A 25,291-nucleotide genomic window follows, 5' to 3' on the forward strand; every position below is an offset into this window, starting at 1 on the left:
AAGGGCAGGAGGTAATCTTTTTCACATGCTTCAAAGGCGTGGTGCAAGGGAATTCATTTTATTGTGCCCATGAGCTAGTATACAAACTGTACTCCTGTTTTCGTATTTTATTTCTGTCCTCTCTCAGAGCATCTTCCCTCTTTCTCTCACTCCTGTATTTGGACTAAGAATCAAAAATTTCAAAAGTGAATGTCTGTTTAGAAATGTTTTTTTGCTGGGAGTGAGAAAGGGAATATTTTTTTCTCCCCCCCTAGCTAACACGTCCAAGCAGCAGAAGATAGTGGCGTTATTTTAGAAAGCTTCACACCGCTTATTAACTTGCGTCTTACCTTGCTTAGCTGACTGACCGGTGAGCCACTGTTGTTGACAGTGTGGCATTTGAAGCTGAGCAACGATTCCCCCACGGCATCACGCTCTCTGCTCATGTCCTTATCAGAGTGGGAGTGGCTGTCAGGACGGGGTGAGGTGGCAGTTGAGGGGGGCTGTCGAAGGGCTGTGCAGCACAAACCGTGGAAGTTTGACGGACGGATCAGAAAGGCCTCCAGAGCTATGTTAGCAGATACCTAAGATGAGCATCCCAGGATTTAGGAGTGGGGAGAGAGAGGTAAGGGTAGGAGAGCGGCGAGGGGAGGAAAGACAATTTTATATTTTTTTAATTTAGCCACTGCTTTTATCCCCAATGACAATGGGGAGGGAAAAATAGAAGAGGAAACCAAGAAAGGAAGCAAATTATCTTTAGCTTGCTTTGTTTTCACTATCTACTTAAGCCAAATTGACTTCTCATTATTCTAAACCACGAGAAAAAAGTGAAAGCTTTGCGTCATTTAGCGCCATAAGCAACCCTTGCCCTGAGTGTGGTCTTGAGTGTGAGTATTTTTTTTTGTAGTCCAGCTATACCTTAGAAATGGCCTGATTGTCTCCAGTCAGCGCCAGGTCAGCAATTCGCTCCACACACTGGACGATTCGAGTGCACGCCCTGGCCTCATTCTGTGCCATCCACAGGATATGCTCCTCCACCAGCATCATGTTGCTGGCAATGTCTGATATATAGTCCCCCAGCTGAGGAAGCACAAGCAGACGTTTATGCAAATGGTTGCTCGCGCACACTAACACAAACTGCACTGTACGTGTACAGCACACACACACACGCACACATGCAAGGAAGAAGCAGACTCATCATGCACATCAATCATAGAACAACAGGCACATTTGTAATCTGCAGCCAGGATTGTGAGGGAGGCAATGGTGGCTTCATTCATTACAGGGAGATTTAATTTAGATTAGGAGCTCCAATGGGGCATAATTGCTTCCTAAGGATGGCAGTTCACTATTTACTTACTGTACTTTTTATTGTTGCTTCATTGGGCTGTTCTTTATTCCGTGAATGAGGGTGGTCTCGTCACCATTGTCTTAGGAATGATAAAACTCTAAGTATCTCCTAATAATATGTCCTCCCGAGTGACCTGTGTTGAATAATTGCACAAGTGAGAGCTAATATTGATTCTTTTCACTGACTAAGCCCAGCACCGTTCCCCCTCACACAACCTGACCTTCAGTGTGATGTAACAATCCCATTGCCTCTACTAAAGAAATTCACTCAGGGTAAAAACATGACTCGCCCAAACACGAGATGCATCTTAACAATGATTCCCATTCAGGTCCAGTGCCACAATGGCCAGTGGGATATTGTATGAGGTGAGAAACATGTTACTGTGTTTTATAAGGAAGCTTCTGTGGTTTCTTGTTGGGATCTGGTGAGCAGTGGTTGTGCAGACATTCATCAGTTATGTGGTCCTAATTGCTAGTTGCAAGTCTTAATAGATACATGTTCAATTAGTAAATCATGGTCCCTGTTAGAGTCAAAAAGCTTGATAACGTAGGGTATCTTTAGAGAAGGCCTGCACTGTGATCGACAAGTCACTGACATTTCTTGGTTTTTTGGTTTTTCAGTGATATTGCTTGTCTAGTGCAAGAGCAACTAACTGATGGGTAATGTGATATGGTGTAGTCTTTAGGGTAACCTCTAGATGAGCATTAAACAAAACCTTATTCTTTCTTAGGGTGATGGAAAAATGAATGAATGAACATGTGCGCAGATCAGAATAGGAACTGCAATTAGAACTATTGAAACAACAAACAAAATACCTTCCTCTTTAGACCTAATAGCTGCTGTCTAATTGTCACTGTAGACAAGAAGAGCACGTTGCAGGTATTATATGTTTCGCAGGGTTCCCCTCCTACTGTCCTGAGTTCCCAGAAAAGTTACTTAGCAAATCAAGTTCCTCTTCTGACAGTTAGACGAGCCGATGGCATAAGCTGGCTGAGAGTGAAACGGGTCAGATATTAAAATGGAGACCTAGAAACAACATGTGTTTTCACTTTTAATAAGCACTCTTTGACAAGAGTAGGACTGGCTGATTTAAGCTAAATAACTGTCATTAAGGCCCCAGTGACTGCAGTCTAAAGACCGGCTGGTGGCAGCCCAGCAACCACCATTTGCCAAGGAAAAATGTGTATTTGCAAAACCAGTTGGTGAGTGGTTGCAGGAGGTTGCTTGCAGTCACTCACATTGGTTGCAAAGACGTACAGGTTATGCCACTGAAAACCTTGTAATTGCTTTTACAGTTCATTCACACAGCATCTTAGGGGTTTGATTCTGTTTAATTCAGTTGTAAAATATTGGGATGATTCCACTATAAATGCATTGGATGTAGTATATTTCTGTGTTTCCTCTTACATCTTTATGTTTCTCCACCAGCCTCGTTAGTCTCTCCACCAGGTGGGTGACATAAATGACATCCATGACATCGGTGAAGTGCGCCGCCCTGCTGGTGAAGGCCACCAACTGCTGTCCAAAAGGCTGAGCGTTGGTCGTATTAATAGGTATCTGGAAGAGAAATCAATATATTGTGCAGTATGCAACAATTTTCAGAGAGGACAAACATGACGGCTTGTTATAATAATTCCACAAAAACATTGCACAGTTGATAAGATGAATAAAATGAATGAAAATTTCAAGAATTTGTGTAGTTTTGCAAACTTTGTCACTTTAATGAATCCTTTGAGCAGAAGTAGACTAAAACAGCTTGCATATAAATGTTTCATACACAGATCTGGAAATACCTGCAGGCTACAGGTGAATCAAAGCAACTGGTAGTTTTCAGGGAATATGAACTTGAAATCTTGCTGTTAAGAGTAAGCTGGAAAATTTCTAAATAAGGATTGATGGACAATTAAAAAAAAAGAAACAGAATCCATAAATGAATCCTGTTTCCCAGCAGTTCTCGGCACTAGTTCTACACTAATGCTGATACCTGGGTGAGCTCATGCAGCACACGGGTCAGTTCACTGGCATAAGGGCACTGAGTATAGTCCTCCTCAGCCCACCGCCCAGCACGGTCGCAACGTCGCCACGCCTTCTTTTCTGCCCGGCTCGAGGGGTGAGGAACGCTGCCAGATGGGTGAGGGGCAGAGCCAAAGGTGGCAGGAGCACAGGGTAGGAAGGCCAGGATGCCAGCCAGCGTCTTTGGCCACCTGCCAAAGAAATATCAGAAATATCAGGATCTACACAAGCGGCACCAGATGGCAATTTCATACTCCCTGTACTTAGGAAAGTATTAATTTGCATAAATGATTTACAGCTAGGCTTAATTATTTTGCAGATGACTCCCAGATTCTTGACTGTGAAACACGCGTCTGTCTTATTAATGACTTCTGAATTAATTTTATTTACTAACTTTATTAATGAAGTTTATTGTCTATTCACTTGGTGCAGTGAAATATTTTTTTTTGTTAATCACAAAAGACATTTAAAGGTGTTGATGTCATCTCCCCTCTGCTTGTGATGGTTTCCTCTGGCTTTAGCCCACATTTGAGTATCCAAAGACATCCACTTTTACCTCCTGTGGCTCCAGATGTGTGAAAAAATAACTTGTGTGATGTCGTCACAGTTATTTTTGATATTTTTAGTTTCTTGCAGGCACAACAGAATAAATACTCTCAAGGTGATCTTTGGAAAAGCTGGCTTTGTGGAGTGGCACAGCTTGACCCATACAAGGGCCTGAAAGTCTGGATACCTCATCCTCTACTCTGTTCTGAACTGTTTGTAACTTCCACAGCATATTGAAAGAGCGTTACAAAATCGCCTGCGTACCCCATTTAAACATGCACCACAGTGGCAGATGGAGAATGTCAGTGAAGGATTTATATTTCAAGCAGAACCTGCTCTTGCCTGTTACTCCTAAAGGGAAATTCAAATTAAGTGTTGTTCTTATAGTAATACAAAGTTCACTGAAGACTCCTCTGGAGCAAGAAATGAGACTTTCTCAATAATGTCATCAAGAACCAAGTCCTGGAGCTGCTCTACTGACCAACCTATGATAGGGGCTAGTGTGATTTTACAGTCAAATGGATCATTTCCATTTTCTGGGTAATGCCTGTTAGTGTTTCAATAAAATAAAGCTCATTAGGGTGTAAAAAGGCAGCCAAACATTCACAGTCTAGGACACTAGCCTGTATTTCGCAGATAACAAAAGAACTCCAGGTTTTGTTACTTGGCATCACCGTATATTAAAGGAATGTGTTTCTGTAGCCTTAGGACAGAGCGGCTTGTGTTCTCACATGTTGATCAATTTGTCAACAATCAAAGAAGGAGCATGTGTCTCATGTTCGTGGTTTTATGCTAGAGGCAGCATCACATTGTACTTCAGAAAATAAGCTGAAAAAATGTGTGAAAACAAACGCTTTTGACTTCATCAAAATTAAAATAAAGGAGCAGTGCTCTCAGGAGGCTAGTAATCTGTTCTGAGGGTAGAGACCTGCCATCACACTACTCCCCACCCCATTCTCTTTACCCCCACCTCTAGTCATCCACATTGCTGCTGCTGCAGCAGCTACTTAGTAATAAATGGCATTAATTTCACCCCCAACAAAAAGGGGGCTCATTTTCCAGCCCATTACTCCAATGCTCCAGCAGAAACAAAGCCTCTGTGCTTGCTGCACTAGAAGTGGGCTGTAAAGTACAGCAGCTACAAAAGAGTGTACACGACAACAGCACACCCACAAGGGAAGAGAGGTGGAGGGTGTGCGTGCATGTATGTTAACAAATACAGTTTTAACGTGGTTACATGGAGTCGAGGACAGCGAAAATGGAGTGCACAGTAGATGTGTGGCGTTTTTCTTCTGTCTATGTGAGACTTTAGTTATTCAACTTGTTCTCTGTAGTCATGATATAAATCTGGACTACAATGAGCCATAATGTGTGTAGGAGTTTTTCTATTGCACATAACAATTATTATTAAATAATATGAACTGTCCAGACTCTGCTGTACTAGTGAGCCAAACGTAGAGGAAGGCAAACCAGTTGTAAGATGAAACAAAAAAAGGCACGACACTACCTAAAACCAGACTTAAGTACCTTGACTGGGCACTCTATAGAGGGATAGCAACAGAGTGAGTTAGTTCTGTGATTAGAGTATTAATTTTTATAACATGATATTTTATAATTGGAAATATTTCTTGTGAAATAAATAATAGTGGGGTTAAACTATTGCTTTAAATATCAGGAGACTTCCTGGTTTCAGCTTTGAAAACCAGTCCAAGCACAAGACCAAAGTACAATGTACAGGCAGATTGAAGGAAATTGTTTATTTACATAATATTTACTAGAACTTTTATTATTTATTTATTGATCAATGGTCTTTGATCAATGATCAGTGGGCTTTGATCAGTGGTTGTTGATCAATGGTCATGACAATTTTCATATTACTGATCAAGAAACTGACCTCACAGCCCATTGTTCATTCAGTGTACTGGTTTCAGTTATTGTGCAATGTACTGTTTATAAGGCTGGGGAAACCTGCAGTCAGCTGACACTCCAGAAGTCACTTGGATTAGTGACGAAACGTTTCTCCCACTGAAAACGCTACGTCCAGATGAACAGAATCAACCTTTGGGACTAACCTAGCTAGGTTAACAGTTAATAGAACTGCAAAAGCTGGTTAAGCTATAGATTATAGGTTTTTACAGTAATCAGTGTGTCAGTTAAGATGGATTTTATTATCTCTGAAAAAAGCGAGACTGACTGTTTCCAACCATATCATTTTAAATCCCAATGTAAATCCCATGTACTAATGCTGTAGAATGAGTATGTGATGATTGGTGGGAACTCTTGCTCATACCAACTATAACAAAATTCAGCTAATGGGTTATGAAGGGTGTATTTTAACACAAAACACAATTCTTTACCTAACCAGTTTTGTCCCTAGATATAGGCAAAAGCAAGTGATGCAAGTAAAAATGAATGTGGGAAAAGCAGATGTTCTGGACAGCAATCTTCTGGTTGCAGGTAAGTGCCTCCAGATACAGATATTGCTGGGGTTTATTTTTCCTCCTCACATGAGAAACATACATCGAAGGGGTATCTGCATGTGTCAGAATATGTTGGTGATGGGGTATGAGAAGAAGTGGTTCCTGACCAAGCCACAACTGCACAAACACATGAAATATACCAGGTTTCTTATCCAACTCTCAAAAATACATTTACTATTATTTTGAGACCTTTTTTTCCAAATCAGCCTGTATAATAAAACTGAAAAACTAATCTGCCATTGTCTGTGGCTGCAAGGTCACTCACCTGAAGTCCCCCTTGTTGTTGGTGACTCTGTCAGCAGGGCAGTATGATGCTGACGTTTCCAGAACCACGATTTCCATTTGCTGAGAAATGTTGCCACGGGAACTGGTCACCAGGCACTCCCAGATTCCAGCAATGGGCACATCGATGCTGGAGAGAATAACCTCGCTGGAGGAAGAGAGAAGACACGTAAAACTATGAAAATGTGTTTTTAAAATGACATATCCATGAGGGGGTTGTGTCAGTGAACCTCTTCCTATGAGATTTAGGAGAAGTTCGAAGTACCGAATTAGAGCCTAGTCGTACATTTGGGGTTAAATGTAGTTTTAGGATTAGTTTTCTCTTGCGGCTTGATTTTAGGGTGCTTTGAATTATTTTTGGATTAGACTAAGGATTAAAGTCAGTCAAAAGGCATAAAGAGTTAAGGTCATCTTAAGACGTCTGTAGAGTGCAAAGATGTGCGTGCGCTTGCGTGGTTCACCCGATCTAATTCATTCAAGGGACCTTTGTCCATATACAAGTATGTGGTAGCTTAAAACGTTGGCTGTGACTTAAGATGATCATTACTCATGCTTATCTTTCCTACTTTGTCACAGCGATTCCTATCTCAATGGAAAATGCCTGATTATACAAAGAATGGTGAAACGGTGACAAAGAGCCAATGCAGGGCCATTTGCCAACGCGACTAATCTTGAGGATTTTACTCGTTATAAAAAAACAGAAAAGCCGCTGGAGATGGCTAAGCAATGGGAATAATCACCATGGAAATTCTACCTCCTTAAGAAATGCCAACTGTTTTATTTTCAAATACAATCCAGTTGTAGTCAAATATACACTTTGCTTTGTGTCTGTGTAAAAACCTAATGCCTTTTTTGTGTGTTAATTAAGCTGCATGTGTTCGTAATACACAGTATGCCACTGTATACCCCCACTCGGCTGCATAAAGTTTTTAAATGGGACTTAAGGAACAATGCTGCACAAATGGGAAAGTATTACAACTGACATGGAAAATCTGAAGTGACAGACTGGACAAGAAACGAAAATCTTTCAGAGTAAAGATGATTAGTGGCTGAGTGGCTCTGATGTGCGAAAGCTGTAATCCCAGAAAACATTTATCAGACGGTGTGAGGAAGGCATTTATTTCGAAAAATGAAATGCCTTCGTTTTTTTCTGCTTCTCTCACTCCTTCCTGTCATCCTTTTTGTCTCAATATGCTTATTAGCAAAATCATTTCCGGCTTCCATGCGTGTACTTCAAGAAAGTCAAAACAACCATCCCGACAACCAACACATGTAAACATATTCACACATCCCAGCCTAATACTGCAAAACAAAAACAGGACAATATCTTCTACACAGTATGAAAAACCTACAACTCTGCTTTCCCAACAAACCAAAAAGAAAGAAATATTATCTTAGAACCAGATATTCGTAGTACAGTATGTAAGTGAAATAACTAGTTAAAATACCAATATAGTTTAAGTTTTTTTTATTCAATTTACTAGAACAAATAGAAAGACTGGCATTGATGTGGACATATAAGTAAAGCTCAGAATAGCTCATAAAGTTAGTTTTACAATTCAGAAGCCCACTCATTACCACATCAAACTGTAGAATTAGTTTTGAAATTTCCCACACATGAAATAAAAGACATACCATTTTAATTAGTTATCTGCAGAAATAACTAGGAATCAATGCATACTAGCTTTTAGTATTTGTGCTAAGCTAAGCTAAATAAAAGATAGCTTGACTATCCGATAAAAGGATTATCACAAATTGTTAAGGGATGAGTGTGATGGAGGGTTTTACACAACCCACATGCTTTTAGAGTAAACTTAAGGTTGAAAAACAAGCTTATATTTTAGATTAACTAAGACCAAAAATGTGCTGGAAAAGTAAGCAGTAAAAAGTTTAAGAAGTTACTGTCCATATCGATAAAATCCCTCAACTTAAAGCATGTGTATGTATCCTTCTGTGTTAAATCTGTACCACAGGTATGAAGGCCCCGTGTCATAAACCCTTTGGAAACCCTGTGCCGTAACCTGAGGTGTATACCTTCCTAGAAATATAACTACACATCACCACTGATGCAGCCCACACAGATAATAAACACTGGCAATAGTCTGCCTCTTGTGTAGACTACAGTCATTGGCTCTGCATAGACTAATGCCAAAGTATAAATTAAGCAATTAGCTTATTAAGTAGTCAGTAAGCTTAAGAAGTCCAGGTACAGTAATTTCTCTCTTTTTCCAGTTAGCTTAGCCAAGTGAATACTTAACATTTTATTTAACTTTACCTGATTAGTGACAAATCCACAGTTGTGCACATACAGTACCAGTTGGAGTGGTTTTCAAAAAATCTTACAAAAACATATGGCACATGCTGCTTGAACATATCCTTTATTAGACTGGTTACTTGACAGCTGACAAGCTGTCACTGGGTTTCATTTTCACACTAAAAGCAAACATTTGCATAGAGCTGTGAATTTTGTTTGAAACAAAAAACAAACAGGTGTGAATGAACCACAAAACATATTTAAATAATAGTAAACTAGCAAGAGTCTGACTTGTGTTTAACATATGAACTGCTAATGCAAATAAATTGAAATGTGGAGACCATGCATTAAAATGCAAAATCAGTTCATCAGTTAAATGAGCTATTACTGAAATGAAATCTTTCTACTTTGTGATCTGAATCTACTACAGAGGTGATGCGATCATACAGTAACGTTTCCAAATGAAAACATATTGTACTTTCATGTGAACTTATCTCCACTGCTACTTGTTTAGAAAGAGGAGGAAGTTCAGTGAATGCTGTTAACATTTCCAACATATGACTTTGCTCCAATGGCTTTCTGTGAGCAAGATATGGAAATGAATAAAATGAGTCCTGATTTCATCTTCTGTGTTCCACTGAAGCTCCCCTTTCTGATTGCTTTTCTAAGACACCCTAAATCAGATTTGAACGCTTGACTGAGATGATGACATTCTGGGCTACAAAACAAATGTGTAGGCCTGTGCCTGGCTCTTTGTTTTTGTGCAAGTGTAAATATGTATGGTGGCATTTTGTGAGCAAAAGTACATTTTCAGTTGTCTGAAAAGGACCTATTTTTTGCCTTGTACTGTCATTATGACAGATCTTCTTACATATACAGTAAGAATGTTTGCATGCCTTACTGAACCTTACTCCAGGAATAACATACTCCCCAACATGACTGCGATGATTTTACATGCTTATTCTGTCTGACACAGTGCAAAAACCTCACATTTTCAATCACCCTCTCTCTCCCCATGTCTCTTCTCCAGCCCCACTTAAACGTAAATGAAGCCCTGTGGAACAAAAAGGATGTTGTGTTAAACTTTGGATGGGCTCTCCATTAAAACCTTCTTGGCACAGTCAAGCCTGTCTTCACAGTACAACAGTTACAGAGCATACAACAATGAGGACATGGTGTCTGGAAACTCAATATAAACAGATAATATAGATAAAATATTAGGAGGTATTTTGAAAGACTAAATCCATAGACCAAGTCAAGCTTCTCAGGCTACTTGCACAGGACCTGTATTAAACGGCGGCTGCAGTAATTCACAGATTACTCATCAAACTCTGTGGTGGTTACATTTTGTTTTTACACAGGATAATGAAACGGGAAACTCTTGCTGTCTGTAAACCCAAAGTTTAGTAAATTGTTTATCGATTTAGCAACGGAGATGCGAAGAGACCCGAGTATTCCAGACCTTCTTCTGTGGCGTATTAGAGTGAAAAAAGTAATATACAATTTGCACAGGATAGCGTCCTCATTTCACCCAAAACTCTCTTCTCCCATCCTCCACTTCATCTTGTCCAATACCTCCTCCAGTTTCCATAGGAACCTTTTAATGACTGGGATCACCTGCTCCTGTTGCTCATGCCGTTGTATTTACTTAAAGAATACGTTTTGTACTCATTTCACGCTTCACTTTCATTTTTTGGTTTTAAGGGAGTAGCTTTGTTTGATTTACAATTCAACCTAATTTCTACTTATCTTAGACCCTCTGTGCAGCTCTATCATCATCCACTATATGAAGGCAGTTGTCTTGTGCTCCCTTTATGTTTACCTTCCTCTGATTGGCTACCCATCCTAAGCAGAAGGTCTGAATAGGCGGAGCTGCTGTGCTTGTGACCAAATACCATTTTTTTTCCTGTCTTTCATCGTCAAACAATTTTGTCAATAGTGTCTAAAAATTAGTCGAACCAGGCAGCGCTAGTGTGATCTATAATGAATTAAGTAATTAGTGAATTACAAATTAATAATAATTTTATAATGTTTAATTTAATTTACAGTGTATCAAATGTATAATCTATAGTAGTGAGTAGAATCCCTGCCCTGGTAAATGGTGTCGTTCTTTGCATTTATACTTTAACTTTTTTTTTTTAGGGCAGCACGGTGGCACGGTGGTTAGCACTGTTGACGCACAGCAAGAAGGTCCTGAGTTCAATTCCACCATCAGGCCGGGGTCTTTCTGTGTGGAGTTTGCATGTTCTCCCCGTGTTTGCGTGGGTTCTCTCCGGGTACTCCGGCTTCCTCCCACCGTCCAAAGACATGCAGCTTGTGGGGATAGGTTAATTGGATAATCCAAATTGCCACTAGGTGTAAATGTGAGTGCGAATGGTTGTCTCTCCCTGTGTGTTGGCCCTGCGACAGACTGGCGACCTGTCCAGGGTGTACCCCGCCTCTCGCCCTATGACAGCTGGGATAGGCTCCAGCACCCCCCGCGACCCTGAAAAGGATAAGCGGAAGCGAATGGATGGATGAAATATAGTATTTTTGGATATCATTCCTTATATATATTATGTCAACATAGACAATAAAACAAAGTTCTAATAGTATTAATGTCATTTTGACATTCAGATCAATCTATTTACCTTGAAGGAGAGGTCAGAGGTCAAATGTGACATGATATTTTGAATCTTTGTCCAGTACTTTTCATGTGTTAGCAAGTTATAAGGCTTATTTTTAAAATTTGCCCAGTAAATCTTTAAATAGATCAGGGGAGCCTCGTGGATATAACCCAGATTTCACCAGATTGTTAACATGACCTTGCTCTAAACCCTTATAAAGTTTTATCAGAATCAAGCTATTGTGTTTACAGACAAAAAAAAGTAAAAAAAAAAAAAACCCTGCTAGTGTGGCGTCAATAATAACCCTATCAGGAATGTTTACACAATAGGTGTCACTGCAGCACACAAACCAAAACAGATCAGTGTGATAGCAGTTCCTCTAAATTAGAGCGTCTCTCTCTCTCTCTCTATCTCTAGACATGAATAGTGCACAGAGGGGACAGTTACATCACTGTTGAACAAATGCCAAATCTCTGAATGCTGGGAAATACAGAGGGAAATACCCCCACCCCCATACACAAAACCTCCCACCCTTACCTCTCCTTTTCCTCCTCCTTCTCCCTCCCTCCGTCCCCCCCTCCCGACAACTTCGCTGATGATCACTAACATCCCTGGTGAGCTGCTGCACCCAGAAAAAAAAAGAAAAAAACAGAGAGAAAGAAGAGCAGGGAAACCATGGAGCAGCCTGTTTAGTTTTCAGGGAGGGGAAAAAGGTCATTTTCACATAATGAACATATGAAGAAATCACACCACTTAGTGAAAATCAATAGGGCAGAGGCACACAAGCTGCAGAAAGCACTGACCTACATCCTCAGTAATACTGCACTATTGTACAGCAGCTCCCAAAGGACTCATTAAGAACATTTATGCTTGTGCATTGATATTTAACACTTTGTTTACACAATGTTGCTTATGAGACTGCAAAGTTTCAATCTGTCCCACCTCAACTCAGCTATGTAGGAAATATTCCAAAAGAGCATCGTTTGTGAATTTGCGTCAACTGATTTTGTCAATTTTTAAATGCCTAAACGAGTATATGTGTGCAACCATGGTATGCACACACACACACACACACACGGTGGCATATTTCACAGATACTACTCCCACTGTAGCAGCTTCCATCAAATTAGCTCCATGTCTTAAACCACTCGATGCACTACACTATATAATGTGGACTATAAATAATTTACACCTCGTGTTATCGTTGTTTCACTTCATCCAATGTAACTAAGAGCTTTTATTTTTCTTTATTGAGTGAAACTGGCAAGCAGTAAAGTGATGAACCCAGAGGTAAAACCCTACAGTATGTGTGGACATAATCACATTTGGTCTCCTTATCAACTGACGCTGCACAAAAGCTCGTAAACAAATGGTGAAATCCAGCGTGGAAAACAAAGGAGAGAAAAAAAAAAGCTACCAAAAAAGAAACAGAGACAGAAATTTAAGGAAAACACTGCAGAATGCAATAAGAGAGGAAAGAGATGCTGGTAATAGCAGAAAGAAATTAAAGTTTATGCGCAACAAAATGGAAAAAGAGCTTTCAGAGAGATCACCATTAGAAACACTTTGCCTTCAGTAATGCATCCACATCAGGTTTTGTGTAAGATTAGCCTGATTAAAAATGGAGAGGATTAAGGAAGATACATCCAAAGTGTCTGCTGTTGCTAGCTACAGGGCTCTGAAATGTTTGATTAATGAAACATGAATCCCAGGCTGATCCCACTGCTGCTGCTAGCATAGCTAACACTGGGAGCTTGGCCTGACACCATTACTCAGCAGGAGTTTGACCCACGTCGCAGAACCACCAGGCCTCATGGGGCCCGTTTCTTTGCTGCTATTCACTGTGAGCAATGTAAATGGCTTCACTTATCGGCCCACCTGCTCTAGCAAATGAGAGGCCATGATGACATGGCACAGCATGAAATGAGAGGGAGCTGATAGATAGAAAAAAGAAAAAACAGAAAACAAAAAAACCAAACACTTTTCATAATGTTATGCCCGTTTCAATAAGCAAAACACCCTGTCAGGCTTTGAATGTCTACACTGGCTGCCTGCCTGACACTGCCTAAAGCAGGATAAAGCAGAATTTAGATGAGAAAATAGCCGCAAAACATTTTGGGTTCACCTTCAAAGAGGTCACTTCACTGAGGCTTTGGCATCTCTGCTCACACTGCTGCAACGCTGTGCAACAAATCCAGATGAGGGCTTTAAGCTACGCGCTAAATCCTGTGTATTCAGTCTTTCCCCTCTGATGGGGCATGCAGGGCGAAGCTCACTGACTCAGAAGACATTTATCCAAGGTGAACGACACCAACACGGCCTGCGATGACTAATATCTTGTCCACTGTGCTTAAATAAGCATCGACTGCATCTGGCATGTCAAAGGTCAAAACATCAGTTAAATTTTTTCTTTTTCTTTTTTTTAACAAAAATTTTGCAGGGCTGATGAAGTCAAAGCACTAATTTTCCTCCCTCCCTCCCTCCCTCCCTCCCTCCCACACACACACACACACACTGTTCTCTCAGCACTCCACTTTAAGATACAGCAAAGGGTGAAGGGTGAAGTTCAGCCCATGCACAGCAGATTGTTTTTGTTGGCCCAAGCTCTGTTATTCACTCATCAGCTATGGAACTAATGTCTGCTTTTTGTAGGTTTTCTACATGAGGGAGACACTCTCAGGTGCCAAGAGAAACATGACCTAAATAGGTTCCACTTGGAGTAGAAAATTACATTATTTGTGTATACTGGGATAAGAGTGGTGCGTAATTGCAAATGGAGCCCTAATCAGAATGGGAGTGTTGTGAAATTCATCGGGATACTGTGCTGGAAAAGAAAGACAAAGTTTTGAGGAGAGGGAGATGGGTTCATGTAGTCTACAGTGATATGGCTGATGAAGCAGAAGGCTGGATGAGACACTGACAGACGTCACCAGTCTGTACACAACCATAATAGAGGGTTTGTTACATAAGGTGTTTGGACCCCCGAATATGCATAATGAGGGCTGAGTGAGCCTAAATCTCACTGTCTCCAGTGAGTTTTCTTTCTCATGACATCAAATGGTGAAAGTTGTACTCAGACTCTTTACTTTAAGCTACTGTTTGCAAAGAATGTTTTGGATTATGGCAGAATGATGTATAACAGCAGGAACAGGAATACAAATAATGTGTAGTTATTATATTTAATAACCATAATCGATCTGATCTTAATCTGAGCTCACAAATCAAAAGTTGGAGATCAAAACTGTAGATTAAATTCAATCAAATTGAAAATAAAATGAAAATATCGGGGACGTGGAAAATAAGATATTGAAATATGATAAATTTGTAAAAAATCAGTACATTCTCTTCACTATTATAAAAAAATAATGATTATACATTATTATTCTTTCTGGACTTAACTGCAGATTAATCAGCTGTAAAGAAATCATTCACATATTTTTAGCTTGAAAAGATATTGCAATATCATTACTCACCTGGCTTGTTTACACATATATAAGAAACCGTGATTTAGATTGTGTCATGTGCCATGTGTACCACTGTGTATAGCACTCCCTCTTTCTTTAACAACAGTATATGAATGTCTGGGACGTGAGGAGAGCAGCTGCTGGACTTCTATATGCTCAACAGTCCCGGATCTTCTTCATCATATTTTTCATATCATAACGCGCCAAATGTTTTCAGCTGGTGAAAACTGCAGACAGGCCCGTTCAGCATTTGGACTCTTCTACTATGGAGCTATACTGAGTTAATAGATTCAGTATGAGGTTTAGCATGGTCTTGCTAAAATATGCAAGGCATCACTTATAAAAAACCTCATCTGGATGGACGCATGTGCTGCTCTAAACCTGTAGAACTGTTCAGCATTGATGGTGCCTTTCCAGATGTGCAAGCCGACAATTTCATAGCTGCTAATTCACCCCTATACCATCAGAGAATGGTATATGGGTGCTCCTTCTCCAGGCTCTTCAAAAACAATTTCAAAATTCTGATTTCTGACCACAGAACAGTTTTCTACTTTGTCTCAGTCCATTTTAAACAAACTTTAGCCCATAGAACACGGTAGTGTTTCTGGATCATGTTCCCATATGGCTTTTTCTTTGCATCACAGAGCTTTAACCTGTATTTGTGGATGGCATGCAAACTGTGATTTCTGTAACTGTTTATGAACCCATGCTGTGATTTCCATAATAGAATAATGCCACTTTTTAATGCTGTGCTGCCTTAAATTGAATTAATGCCATTGAACCGCACTTTTGTGATGTAGTTGTTTTGCAGACTGGTGAACCTCTGCCCATCTTTAATTCTAAGAACATCTGCCTCTCTAAGACCCCCTTTTTATACCCCAACGTATTGTTGATGAGTTTCAAAATGTTCCTCCAGCTGTTACTGTTTAGTGCCATTTACTTTTCCAGCCTGTCGCAATTGGGTTTGTACTTAATACCCAACTGATGCTCCCATCTTTATCAACAAGACAGGACTGAGCTATCGCAGCAGCTGCACTAGTCACCGTACTCAACGTGTAGTTTTTGCTGCGCCGTGTCATGTCTTGCATGTGTAATGCATGTGGGTATCCTTCTTCTTTTAAGTGTATCCCTCACCCTTCACTTCTTGAAGAATTATAACCTACGCTACCTACACAGTTTAGCATTGCAGTACTTCCACTGTCCCCTTTGTTACACTATTAGAAAAAGTTACTGCATATTAGATTATCTGTATGTACATGCAGTTCAGTTGGAAACAAGTGCCTGAGGGTCGATCTTTATTGCAGTTTTCAGTGTTGTAGCAATGCAGAGGCATAGGGACAACTGGATAAAGAGGAGACATTCTGGAGAAAACTCTAAAAAAAGAAAAGTGATGCTGATGCTGAGGTTTATTTTGAGCTGTTATAGCTATCATTTAGAAGCCCACCAAGTCCAGTATGCCTCCAGCATCAGTGTAAATGAATAAAGGGCTGTGATGTTGTCACAATTGGCACAAGTGACAACCGTTGCGGTGACCACAAATGAGGCTTAAGGAACATTTAAGACTGGTGATTAATTTTACTAGTTAATATGCTAGTAGGTAGTTAAATCCATAATGCATTACAATTTTAAGCTGATTATACAGTATTTGGCATGTAAAATCTTAATCTGCAATACAAGCTGCACGAGCTGCCAAATAGTGTTTAGCGGATAAAAAAAAAAAGTACAATATTTCTTGTTAAATTGTAATTAAGAACATATAAAGCAGGATGATGTCAAACTATTCAGGCTCAAGGACCTCGGAAATGTGCCAGTATTTGGTAGCACTTCCCTGTTACGACTGTAAGCACTGAGAAGAGAGTGACAAAGTATTGTATTGATTGAAACCTTGATTGAAATGAACCTAAAACATTCATCATCACTGAGACACAAAGACACCAATACATCACTAAAAGCACCCACACTACCTTTAATCTAATTATGCCACCACAGGGATCACCGAGAACGATTATTCACCACTGAGTTAATTTTACATAATAAAAGCAAATAAACCCCACTGACTATCAGTGGTATTTGCAGCAGGGGAAACGGTATACCTTCCCAGTAATGGAGCGGAAAAGTAGCTGGTGCTGCTGCTGCCAAACACACCACACAACAAGAGGCGTTCTGGCCCCGTTAACACAGGGAAACATATTTCTGTCAGCACTCCATCAATATTTATGTTAGAGAGGCCAAGTAAGAAAAAGGCAGCAGTTAAAGCAATCGGCAGCAATGTGTTCTTGTGTCTGAGCCCTGTTGCCACGGCATTATGTCAAAAACATTAACTGTAACACACAAACAGAGGAGTGCGTGAGCACGCCCATGACACAAAGCAGGCCAGCGCTAAGGCAGCAAAGATGGGAAAAGGACAGAGGTTTGCGGCAACGTCTTATATCAAAAAATAAACATTTTTAAAAATGCACAAAAGCCAGTGTTGCTGCTTTAATTTATCACTGCAATTATGATTCAGCATCTGTTCCTCTTAGCGTGTAAACAGCTAGTGCTCGGGGAGCGGCTGGACGGCCAACCTCTAGAGACGGGCCGCGGATTGCTCTGAGGTGTTGGCACCGTGCCAAGCCAATTTTGCCCTGTCCTTTCAGATCCTTATCAAGGGCGGTAATAACAAAAGGTAAATCACAGCCTCTATGAGTGAGTGAGAGAGCGCGTGTGTGTTTCCGCACGCATATTTTACATCTGTTCCCGTGGAAGTGGCTGTGCTGCATGAGTAAACGCATGCATATTCTGACGAAACTCCTCATGCATCAGCATATTTGTATGTGGATTTTGACTGCGTGGGCTTAGTCGGGCTCTGACTGTGTGCATGTGGGTCAGTGCAACAGGGCAGTCAACAGCTAATCAGACATTAGATGCACTCCCCTATCCTTTGTGCACACCTTGTGAGCAGGCAGCAGTCGTGAATGAGGGTTTCTTCCACGTAGATGCCTCGGTCTTCCTGCGTGGTCACGATGTGCCCGTTATGACGCCACAGCAGCTCCACTGATGGGTCCAAGTAGGAAGCGGTGCACTGCAGGGGGAGGCGGTCACCATGGAAAACAAGCTGCCTCCGGGAGGGGATGAGCTGAAACAGGGGCATCTCCAAAGGTCCATCTGGAACACGAAGAAGATTTAAAGCAGAATGGTTATGTTGTAAAGCTTCCTTTAGCTTCTTTGAGACAGGAAAAAAGCCAGAATGGAGATTTTCGGGGAATGGAAGTTCTACAGACTCAGCATCACATATGGATTCAAATCAGGCATCAGGTCTTTCCACATATTCCACCACAAGCACAAGCATTCTTCTCGGGAAAACCAAACACGCATGCTCCTTAAAATATTATAAACACACAGAAACCTTTTGTCAAGGTCACACCCCTCCCCCATCCTTCACACACTGTTGCTGTTGCTCAGCGAAACCAACAGGAGCTGATAAAGTGACAGCCTAGAGTGCTCCCCTGGACTCTCCTTGACACCTAAAATTTTCCGCATAGGAAGCTGACAATAGCACCAGCAGCTGGCCAGGTCAACAGGCTTTTTTGCCAAAGATTAAAGGCTACAACTGGGAGGAGATTAGAAGCCATAGGAGTGTTTAGTCTAGTGCCAGAAAATGGACCTAATTTTGGAAAAATGATTGATCTAAGCATACTGTTGAAATATGATATACAACACAGTGTAATGTCTCTAATCATACTGAACCCTTGGAGATCAGTGCTGTCTATTTTGCAGGGCATGGATTGGTGCCTTGACAGCTCAGTGCACTACACTGGGAACTCTCTCAGAGCTTGAAACAATAAAAAATATCTGTGAATAAAAAAAACATCCAGTTAAAAAAATCATGTAAATATAAACATAATGTAATAATTAGAAAATCAAGGTATTTTATTTTTATTCACGTTCCTTGCACATGCTCCAAAGAGCAACATAAGCAGGCACTTTGCCTGCAGTGTGTCTTTTGTAATAAGTTATATATGCTGAAAGCACCAGACACACAATTCAATTCGTGGCTCATAAACCCTTTTTATTGCTCGATGAATTGGTTTGAAAGAGGAAATCAGTGAAAGATCCATGTTGGGTGGTAGCAAAAGGTCTAAGTTCACAAGCTGACATTTCCCTTGAGTAGCCTTGAGTAGCTAGCAATATTACTTATTGTAACATAGAACCCACAGGGCAATCACAGCTATTAACACAAGCAGAGCCTTGACCTCAGCTTTCTACATAAGTAGTTTATAATCATAGGTGTATAATTAAAAGTGACATGCTTTTGAGAGTGACTTTAAAAACTGGTCACTAATATTGCCTCCTCCATGGCAACATCTCAGTGTAATTGCTTGATGACCCTGTTAGATTGTCGAGACTCTATGACAGTAGTGGCAGATGAGGCTTTGCTATCTCCTCTGCATGAAACACAACAGAAACAGCATGGGGGCCATTGACTGTTGACTAGTCTGGTGCTAACACTGTTGAAACAACACTTTGAGGCAAGGATCAGAGTGTGGCTGTTTGCCTTTGGCCACTGGACACTGTCAGAGCAAAATGTAATTGTTGGCTGTGGGTTTGGGAGTGTGTGTAGGACAACCAAAGGAAGTCAGGGACAGGGACAGAGACATAATTATATGTGCAAGAACTAGGGGCATGTGCACTGGAGCCGAGTCTGTGAAATAAAAAAAACAGTATAATGCTTTTGAATTAGCAGTGCCTTAGCACCAGATTATATGTATGCATCTTCTTTTAAATCCTATGTGAAATATACAGTTGTGGCCAAAAGTTTCCATACACTCATCATGTGCATGAATGCAATGGTAATTTGGAGGTTCTAACAATTTCCTTTAACTGGTATTTTTCCAGCAATCATCATCTTTAATGATTAAAAAATAATAATTGGGTGCTCATGTTTGATTTTATTTTGGAATTTCTCTAACCTACACAGGGACACAACTATACATAGAGACTGAAATATACACATACGGTCATCTTAATCTTTTAATAAGTGGTGATGAAGGTGTCAATTAACTTTTCATTCAAGACTACAACTGGAAGATTCTCTTTGCTAGCATGAAATTTACTTGTTTGACAGGACTCATTGGATTCACCAATGGTCGGGAAAATGGGAAAGTCCAAGAACCTTAGTGAAGGAAAATTGTAGATTTACACAAGGTCTCTTGGAGCCATTTCTAAACAACTGCAGATTGTCAATTGCAGGTAAGTACTAGTTATTCAGATATGCCAAGATCTGGAAAATGACTAACTGAAGAGCCAAAAATAAAAATCGAGTTAGTATGATTCTAATCATCTTGAAAGTTTAAATTTGATCTTCAACCCAGGCCAATCTGTAGTGCTGATAGTGTTTCATTATGCGTTTTCTGTTCAGGTGTATTTTCACTGCACTGGCACTTTATTGGGATCATTTTCATGCTATATAATGAAACCATTGCCAATTAGACAATTTTCAGACTATACTGCATGATGCACCAAAATCTGAATGGACTTTTCCTAACTCCATCGGTTTAGACAACATCAACTGGCTAAAATGCAGCCATCACCCAGCTTCCACCATGTTTTACAGATGGCTTTAGACACTCAATATTGGACCGCTCTTCTTGACCTCCTCTCTAAAAAAGATCATGGCGCAGCTTAGTATGGCAAAGTTGCATCTAAACAATACACAAGAATTCTGGAACAATGTTCTTTGGTGCAGTGACACCAAGATGGAAATCTGTGGACATACTGCACAGCTCCACTTTTGGTAAAAACCAAGTCATTGAGCCAATCATGAACTCCTCTGTGTACCAAAGTATTCTAGAGTCAAATGTGATGCCATCTGTCCCATATGGAAAAGATATATATACATTTTATAAAGTTTGTATCTGTATTGTGTGAAACTTGTATGAAAAGCATACAAGAGTGAAAGCAGATATAAGATCCCCTGAAAAATGATATAAATGAAACTTGTATGTTTTGGATACTTACTAAAACAATATATGAAAGTAATGAGAAAGTGGCCACTTTCATGAGTAAATCATATAAGCCTTATATGATTCACTATATGAAGTAGGCCACATCTTATGCAAGTCTTTTATGTTTTTACTATTTCTTTTCCATACGTCTGACAGCTAAAGCTTAACTGAAGCTGGCTCACTCAACAGGACAAAGATCCTGAGCACGGCAGTAGGTCTACAACAGAATGGCTCAAAAACAAAAGGGTCAATGTCTTGCTATGGTAAGGTCCAGACCTCAAATTCAACGCGATTGACATGCTGTAGTGGGATTTTACACTAGATTTTAATGTAGAAGTCACTTAAAATGTGAATGTCCAAGTCAAAGAGAGTGAGCGAGACAACAGAAGATTTAGCCGTTTTGTGTCAGTAGGAGTTGTGTCCTGGTTCAAGTCATTCAGAGCTCTTGCTGCTGCATCATTCAAATGCAAATTCAATTCATCAATTTAAGAAATCATCCATCCATCCATTTTCTTAACTGCTTATCCAATTCATGGTCGCGGAGGGGCCTGGAGCTTATCTCAACTGTCAGTCCATAAGAGGAGCGGTACACCCTGGACAGGCCACCAGTCCATAACAGGGCTATTTGAGCAATCGTTTTAATTTAGCAATTTTTAAAGTATAGACCAACCTCCATATCCCCCATTTGTTATGGATCATTGCCCCCCTAGAGGATTTATTTTCTTTATTGCTACATTTACTGTATTCATGCACAACTGAATTGGATTCAAATCCACATTAAAAATAAAACAAAATAAAACACGCAGATATTCTCAAACACGTACTGTCTGTTTGTATAGTCACTTCATTATCCCTTTCTCAAAGCAACTGGTTTTAAAAGAGGTGCATGACTGAACTTCAAAGACTTGTATGACAGACTATCTTGAGGTATATTTCATGATATTTTTGCATCATTAAATTATTGGAGTCACACCACAGGCTAAGAGAAGTAGTGCTGCACGTGAAACTCAGTAATGACATGATACCCGTGCAGTTGCACTACTGTGTCATCATGCAATAAAAACCGCTAAAGAAAGCAGGGTCTTGTTGGGCAGTGTATAACATGCTGTGTTAGTTTTGCACTTTATGTCTGGGCTGTTGTGCTCCTCCTACCAGGGTTAAAGAACCAGGAGTCCATCAAACAGACAGCCCTGACCCCAACACAGGAAGCACCTGATCTCCTAAGGAAGCCGCGTGCACTCTTCCGTTCCCCCTCATTTGCAGGCAGCACCCGACCTGTATCACCGGAGGGATGAGAGCTTGTTGCTGGAATGTATGGTATAAACATCTGCAAACCATCAGGCAGGAGCCGTTGGAGAGAGAAACAAATTTGTCCTCAGTGACAAATTTTCATAAAAACAATGAGGGGATAATCTCATTTTAAGCATACTTTTGATTCCATGTTTGAATTTTATTATATTCCAGGTCATCATCATTCTTGATAGCAAGAATGTGGTATCAGGTGCTGAGAGATAGTCAGGTACTTGGATGTACATTGCTGGAAAACATTCCTTTGCAAACTGTAGCCATATGAAAACAGCAATCATCAAATGACATTTAAAATATGACTCTCAGAGCACTACACAAGTTAATGGATAAGGTACTGTAAGATAGAGTTGTACTGTGGACAAGTGTATGAAGCCAAGCATGCCTGAGAGCAGGACTTTATCATTGTAATTCCATGATGGATGCTTTAGGGCCTAAAAGCAGTGCCTCCTGTCTTGCCACTGGATTCCACTCATGGCTCTTTGTCCACTGACTATGCAGAATTACTCTGTAATTGGTTTGGCTTGTTCTACGTAAATGAAAAACACATACAGTTAGGATTACATAGAATTTCTCCAGAATGTCTGCATTGCAGTGTCTGGATGCAACTGCAAAAATGCAAAGAGAGATATGTATTCTGCACATGGGCTACATTAGTTTTTTTTTCCTTCTGCAAACTATTTGACATCGTGCATACAGTGCATCCCAATGTAATGCCCCTTTGCATTATATATACACATACACACACAGACATACACCAGCACTAAACAATGATTTTTCTCATTCCAGTGCAATATCCCCTGTGCGAGCCAGATGTAAGGAGAAGAGGAGGATGATTCTATCACATATGAGATACAATTCCCCTGTGGACAGCAGCACGGAGCAGGGAGATAGAGGAATGGAGGGAAGACAGAGGGAGGCAGGGGGAGGTTGCCTGTCTGTAACCAGTCTTTCAGGAAAGAAAAAGAAAGCAAAGACTCGTGGATTTTTCTTCGCTGTTGCTAACAGCTTCCAGTCAGTAAAGAGAGCATTTTTATCTGCTTAAAGAACTCACTTTGATGCCCCCACTGCTGATAGACAACATATCTGTCCTAATCTTTTAGCCTTTAAACTCATATTTGGTCTTTAAAAGTCCACCGTGCATGCCAAAATGACTTTTCCACAAATTTAGCAAGCTCCCCAGACAAAATCTCCAACAGCATGCAGTGCAATCAGTTTTCTCTGTGTAGACATTTTTGCACTTTGCAGTTCCAGTTACACTATAGCCTTCAACCACTGGCTTCTACAGAGTGAATAGCAGGTTTTTCTGAAGGTCCTTTGGCATCAGCGTGTGAGTCAGGGAAAACAATAGAGCATTTATGATTATCTGAGGAAAAGAGAAACGAGCAAATCTTGGAGCTCCTTCCTCCTTTTAGGGATACCGACGCCGGATTTACAGATGAACGAGCGTTGCCTAACAGGCCAAAGACCACACAAAAACACCTTTATGAGACAATCTTTGCCTGCAATTTTCTGTCAAGCAAATTTGCACTAAATCACTGGCTCATGTTAAGCTTGTCAAACAGTTCACAGTAGGTGGAGAGATAACAGCGGAGGGGGAAACCTATCATCCAAATAGCTCTACTTAATCATGTTTTCATGGGTAAAACACTTGAAAATGCAGCTTTCATGACATTAGAGGTTCTTGTTATGAGAAGTCACCAAAAGCAAACCTGAAAATGTAAAGCTGTCAGACAGCCAAATTAAAAATATGATGACGATGTTAGTTTTTTTTCTCATTATCAGAATAAGCTGAAATTCTTATAAGACTGCCCTTATTATCTGAAAATCAACTAATTCTTATATATTGATATTTATTTATTCATTCAGTCATCACAGACTACACAGAATGTGCAATACAATTAATATAGGAACCACTGAACATGTGTATAGATGCCTGGCCTATGTTCTTATCATTAAAGCTACTTTCCAAGTAGAAAATGAAATAACAGCAACAAGAAACAGACAGCAGCAACAATATTATCACAAGGAACCCACCAAAATATATTTTAGCATTCTTTTAAAGACCAAAACCATTTTTATGTTGATGTCAACATCATTCCACAGTTTAACCCCAACAACTGAAATATGTCTTTGTTTAGTCTTTCGCTTTGCTTTTTTCCCTCAAGTCGTATTTACTCTTCTGTAGTGAAAAGAAACTTTATACAAAGTTTGAGAGTAACTTTTTTCTTCAGATTTTGCTTTAAACATCGTTTAAAGTAAACCAAATTATTACATTTCATAATATGGGACTTTCGAAACAGTGGCTCAGTGACCTACATTGCTTTTTCTTTGTAACATATGCATCGTTTATGAAGACCCAATAAGACTAAAAGTGGACTTCAAATCAGAATAGCAGAGTGCAATCTGGATTGTAGAGGGTAAAGAAAATGTTACCTTTATTTGTGTAGCATTATTTAAGCAAACTTGTTTCACTTCAGTGTCTCCACATCTGTTTTGTTGCCCTTTCTGGTCTTTGTTTCACAGTGTGTGCAGGCAGACGTGGAAACGAGCGGGCAGGGGAGACCAGCAACACAGCAGTAGTCTGTCATCATGGCGATGGGCTCAACAGCATAGCATGGCCACTCAGAGTATTTACAATGCTTGAGTGAACGTTTGTAACCGCTTTGATTGCAGTGTACAGAACATTTCTGGTTGTAAATTTGAAGGTAGGAGGAGGTTTCTTTGGTGCTCCAGCGCCACATCCAAGTGCCCTTTGTTATGTGGTACAATGCACTTTTGTTCATTTGCAAATACTAAAAAGATATGATAACTCTCGTCCATAAAAAACTGAGCTATATGCTGTCACTGCTTTGTCTTTATAATTATCAACAATGAAATTGTGTCCCGCTGACAAAAATAATACGTTTCACACATTTTCTCCCTGTAAACATCTGTCAGACAGTCAATTACAAAACTCAGAGACCTGCTGGCTTTCATTCTGGCCTGAGACTGAAAAACTCATTTACGCCTGGGATGACAGGTGGA

At 40.2% G+C, this 25,291-nt stretch overlaps 1 protein-coding gene across 1 annotated transcript in view; it reads right to left on the bottom strand.

Annotated features, from left to right (window-relative positions):
- adgra1b (adhesion G protein-coupled receptor A1b) overlaps positions 1 to 25,291 on the bottom strand; it is a 196,541-nt gene that overhangs the window by 120,627 nt on the left and 50,623 nt on the right. The window contains exons 7-12 of the mRNA XM_085297564.1: positions 17,906 to 18,119; positions 6,635 to 6,799; positions 3,315 to 3,534; positions 2,738 to 2,887; positions 898 to 1,059; positions 330 to 563 (exon numbers count right to left, since the gene is read on the bottom strand). Of these exons, the coding sequence (XP_085153690.1) occupies positions 330 to 563; positions 898 to 1,059; positions 2,738 to 2,887; positions 3,315 to 3,534; positions 6,635 to 6,799; positions 17,906 to 18,119 (1,145 nt within the window). The remainder of the gene's footprint in view (positions 1 to 329; positions 564 to 897; positions 1,060 to 2,737; positions 2,888 to 3,314; positions 3,535 to 6,634; positions 6,800 to 17,905; positions 18,120 to 25,291) is intronic.

This window comes from Mchenga conophoros, linkage group LG13 (genome assembly GCF_057382185.1).
Source record: "Mchenga conophoros isolate Kocher_MC1m ecotype Shallow Benthic linkage group LG13, M_conophoros_male_GT1.1, whole genome shotgun sequence".
NCBI lineage: Eukaryota > Metazoa > Chordata > Actinopteri > Cichliformes > Cichlidae > Mchenga > Mchenga conophoros.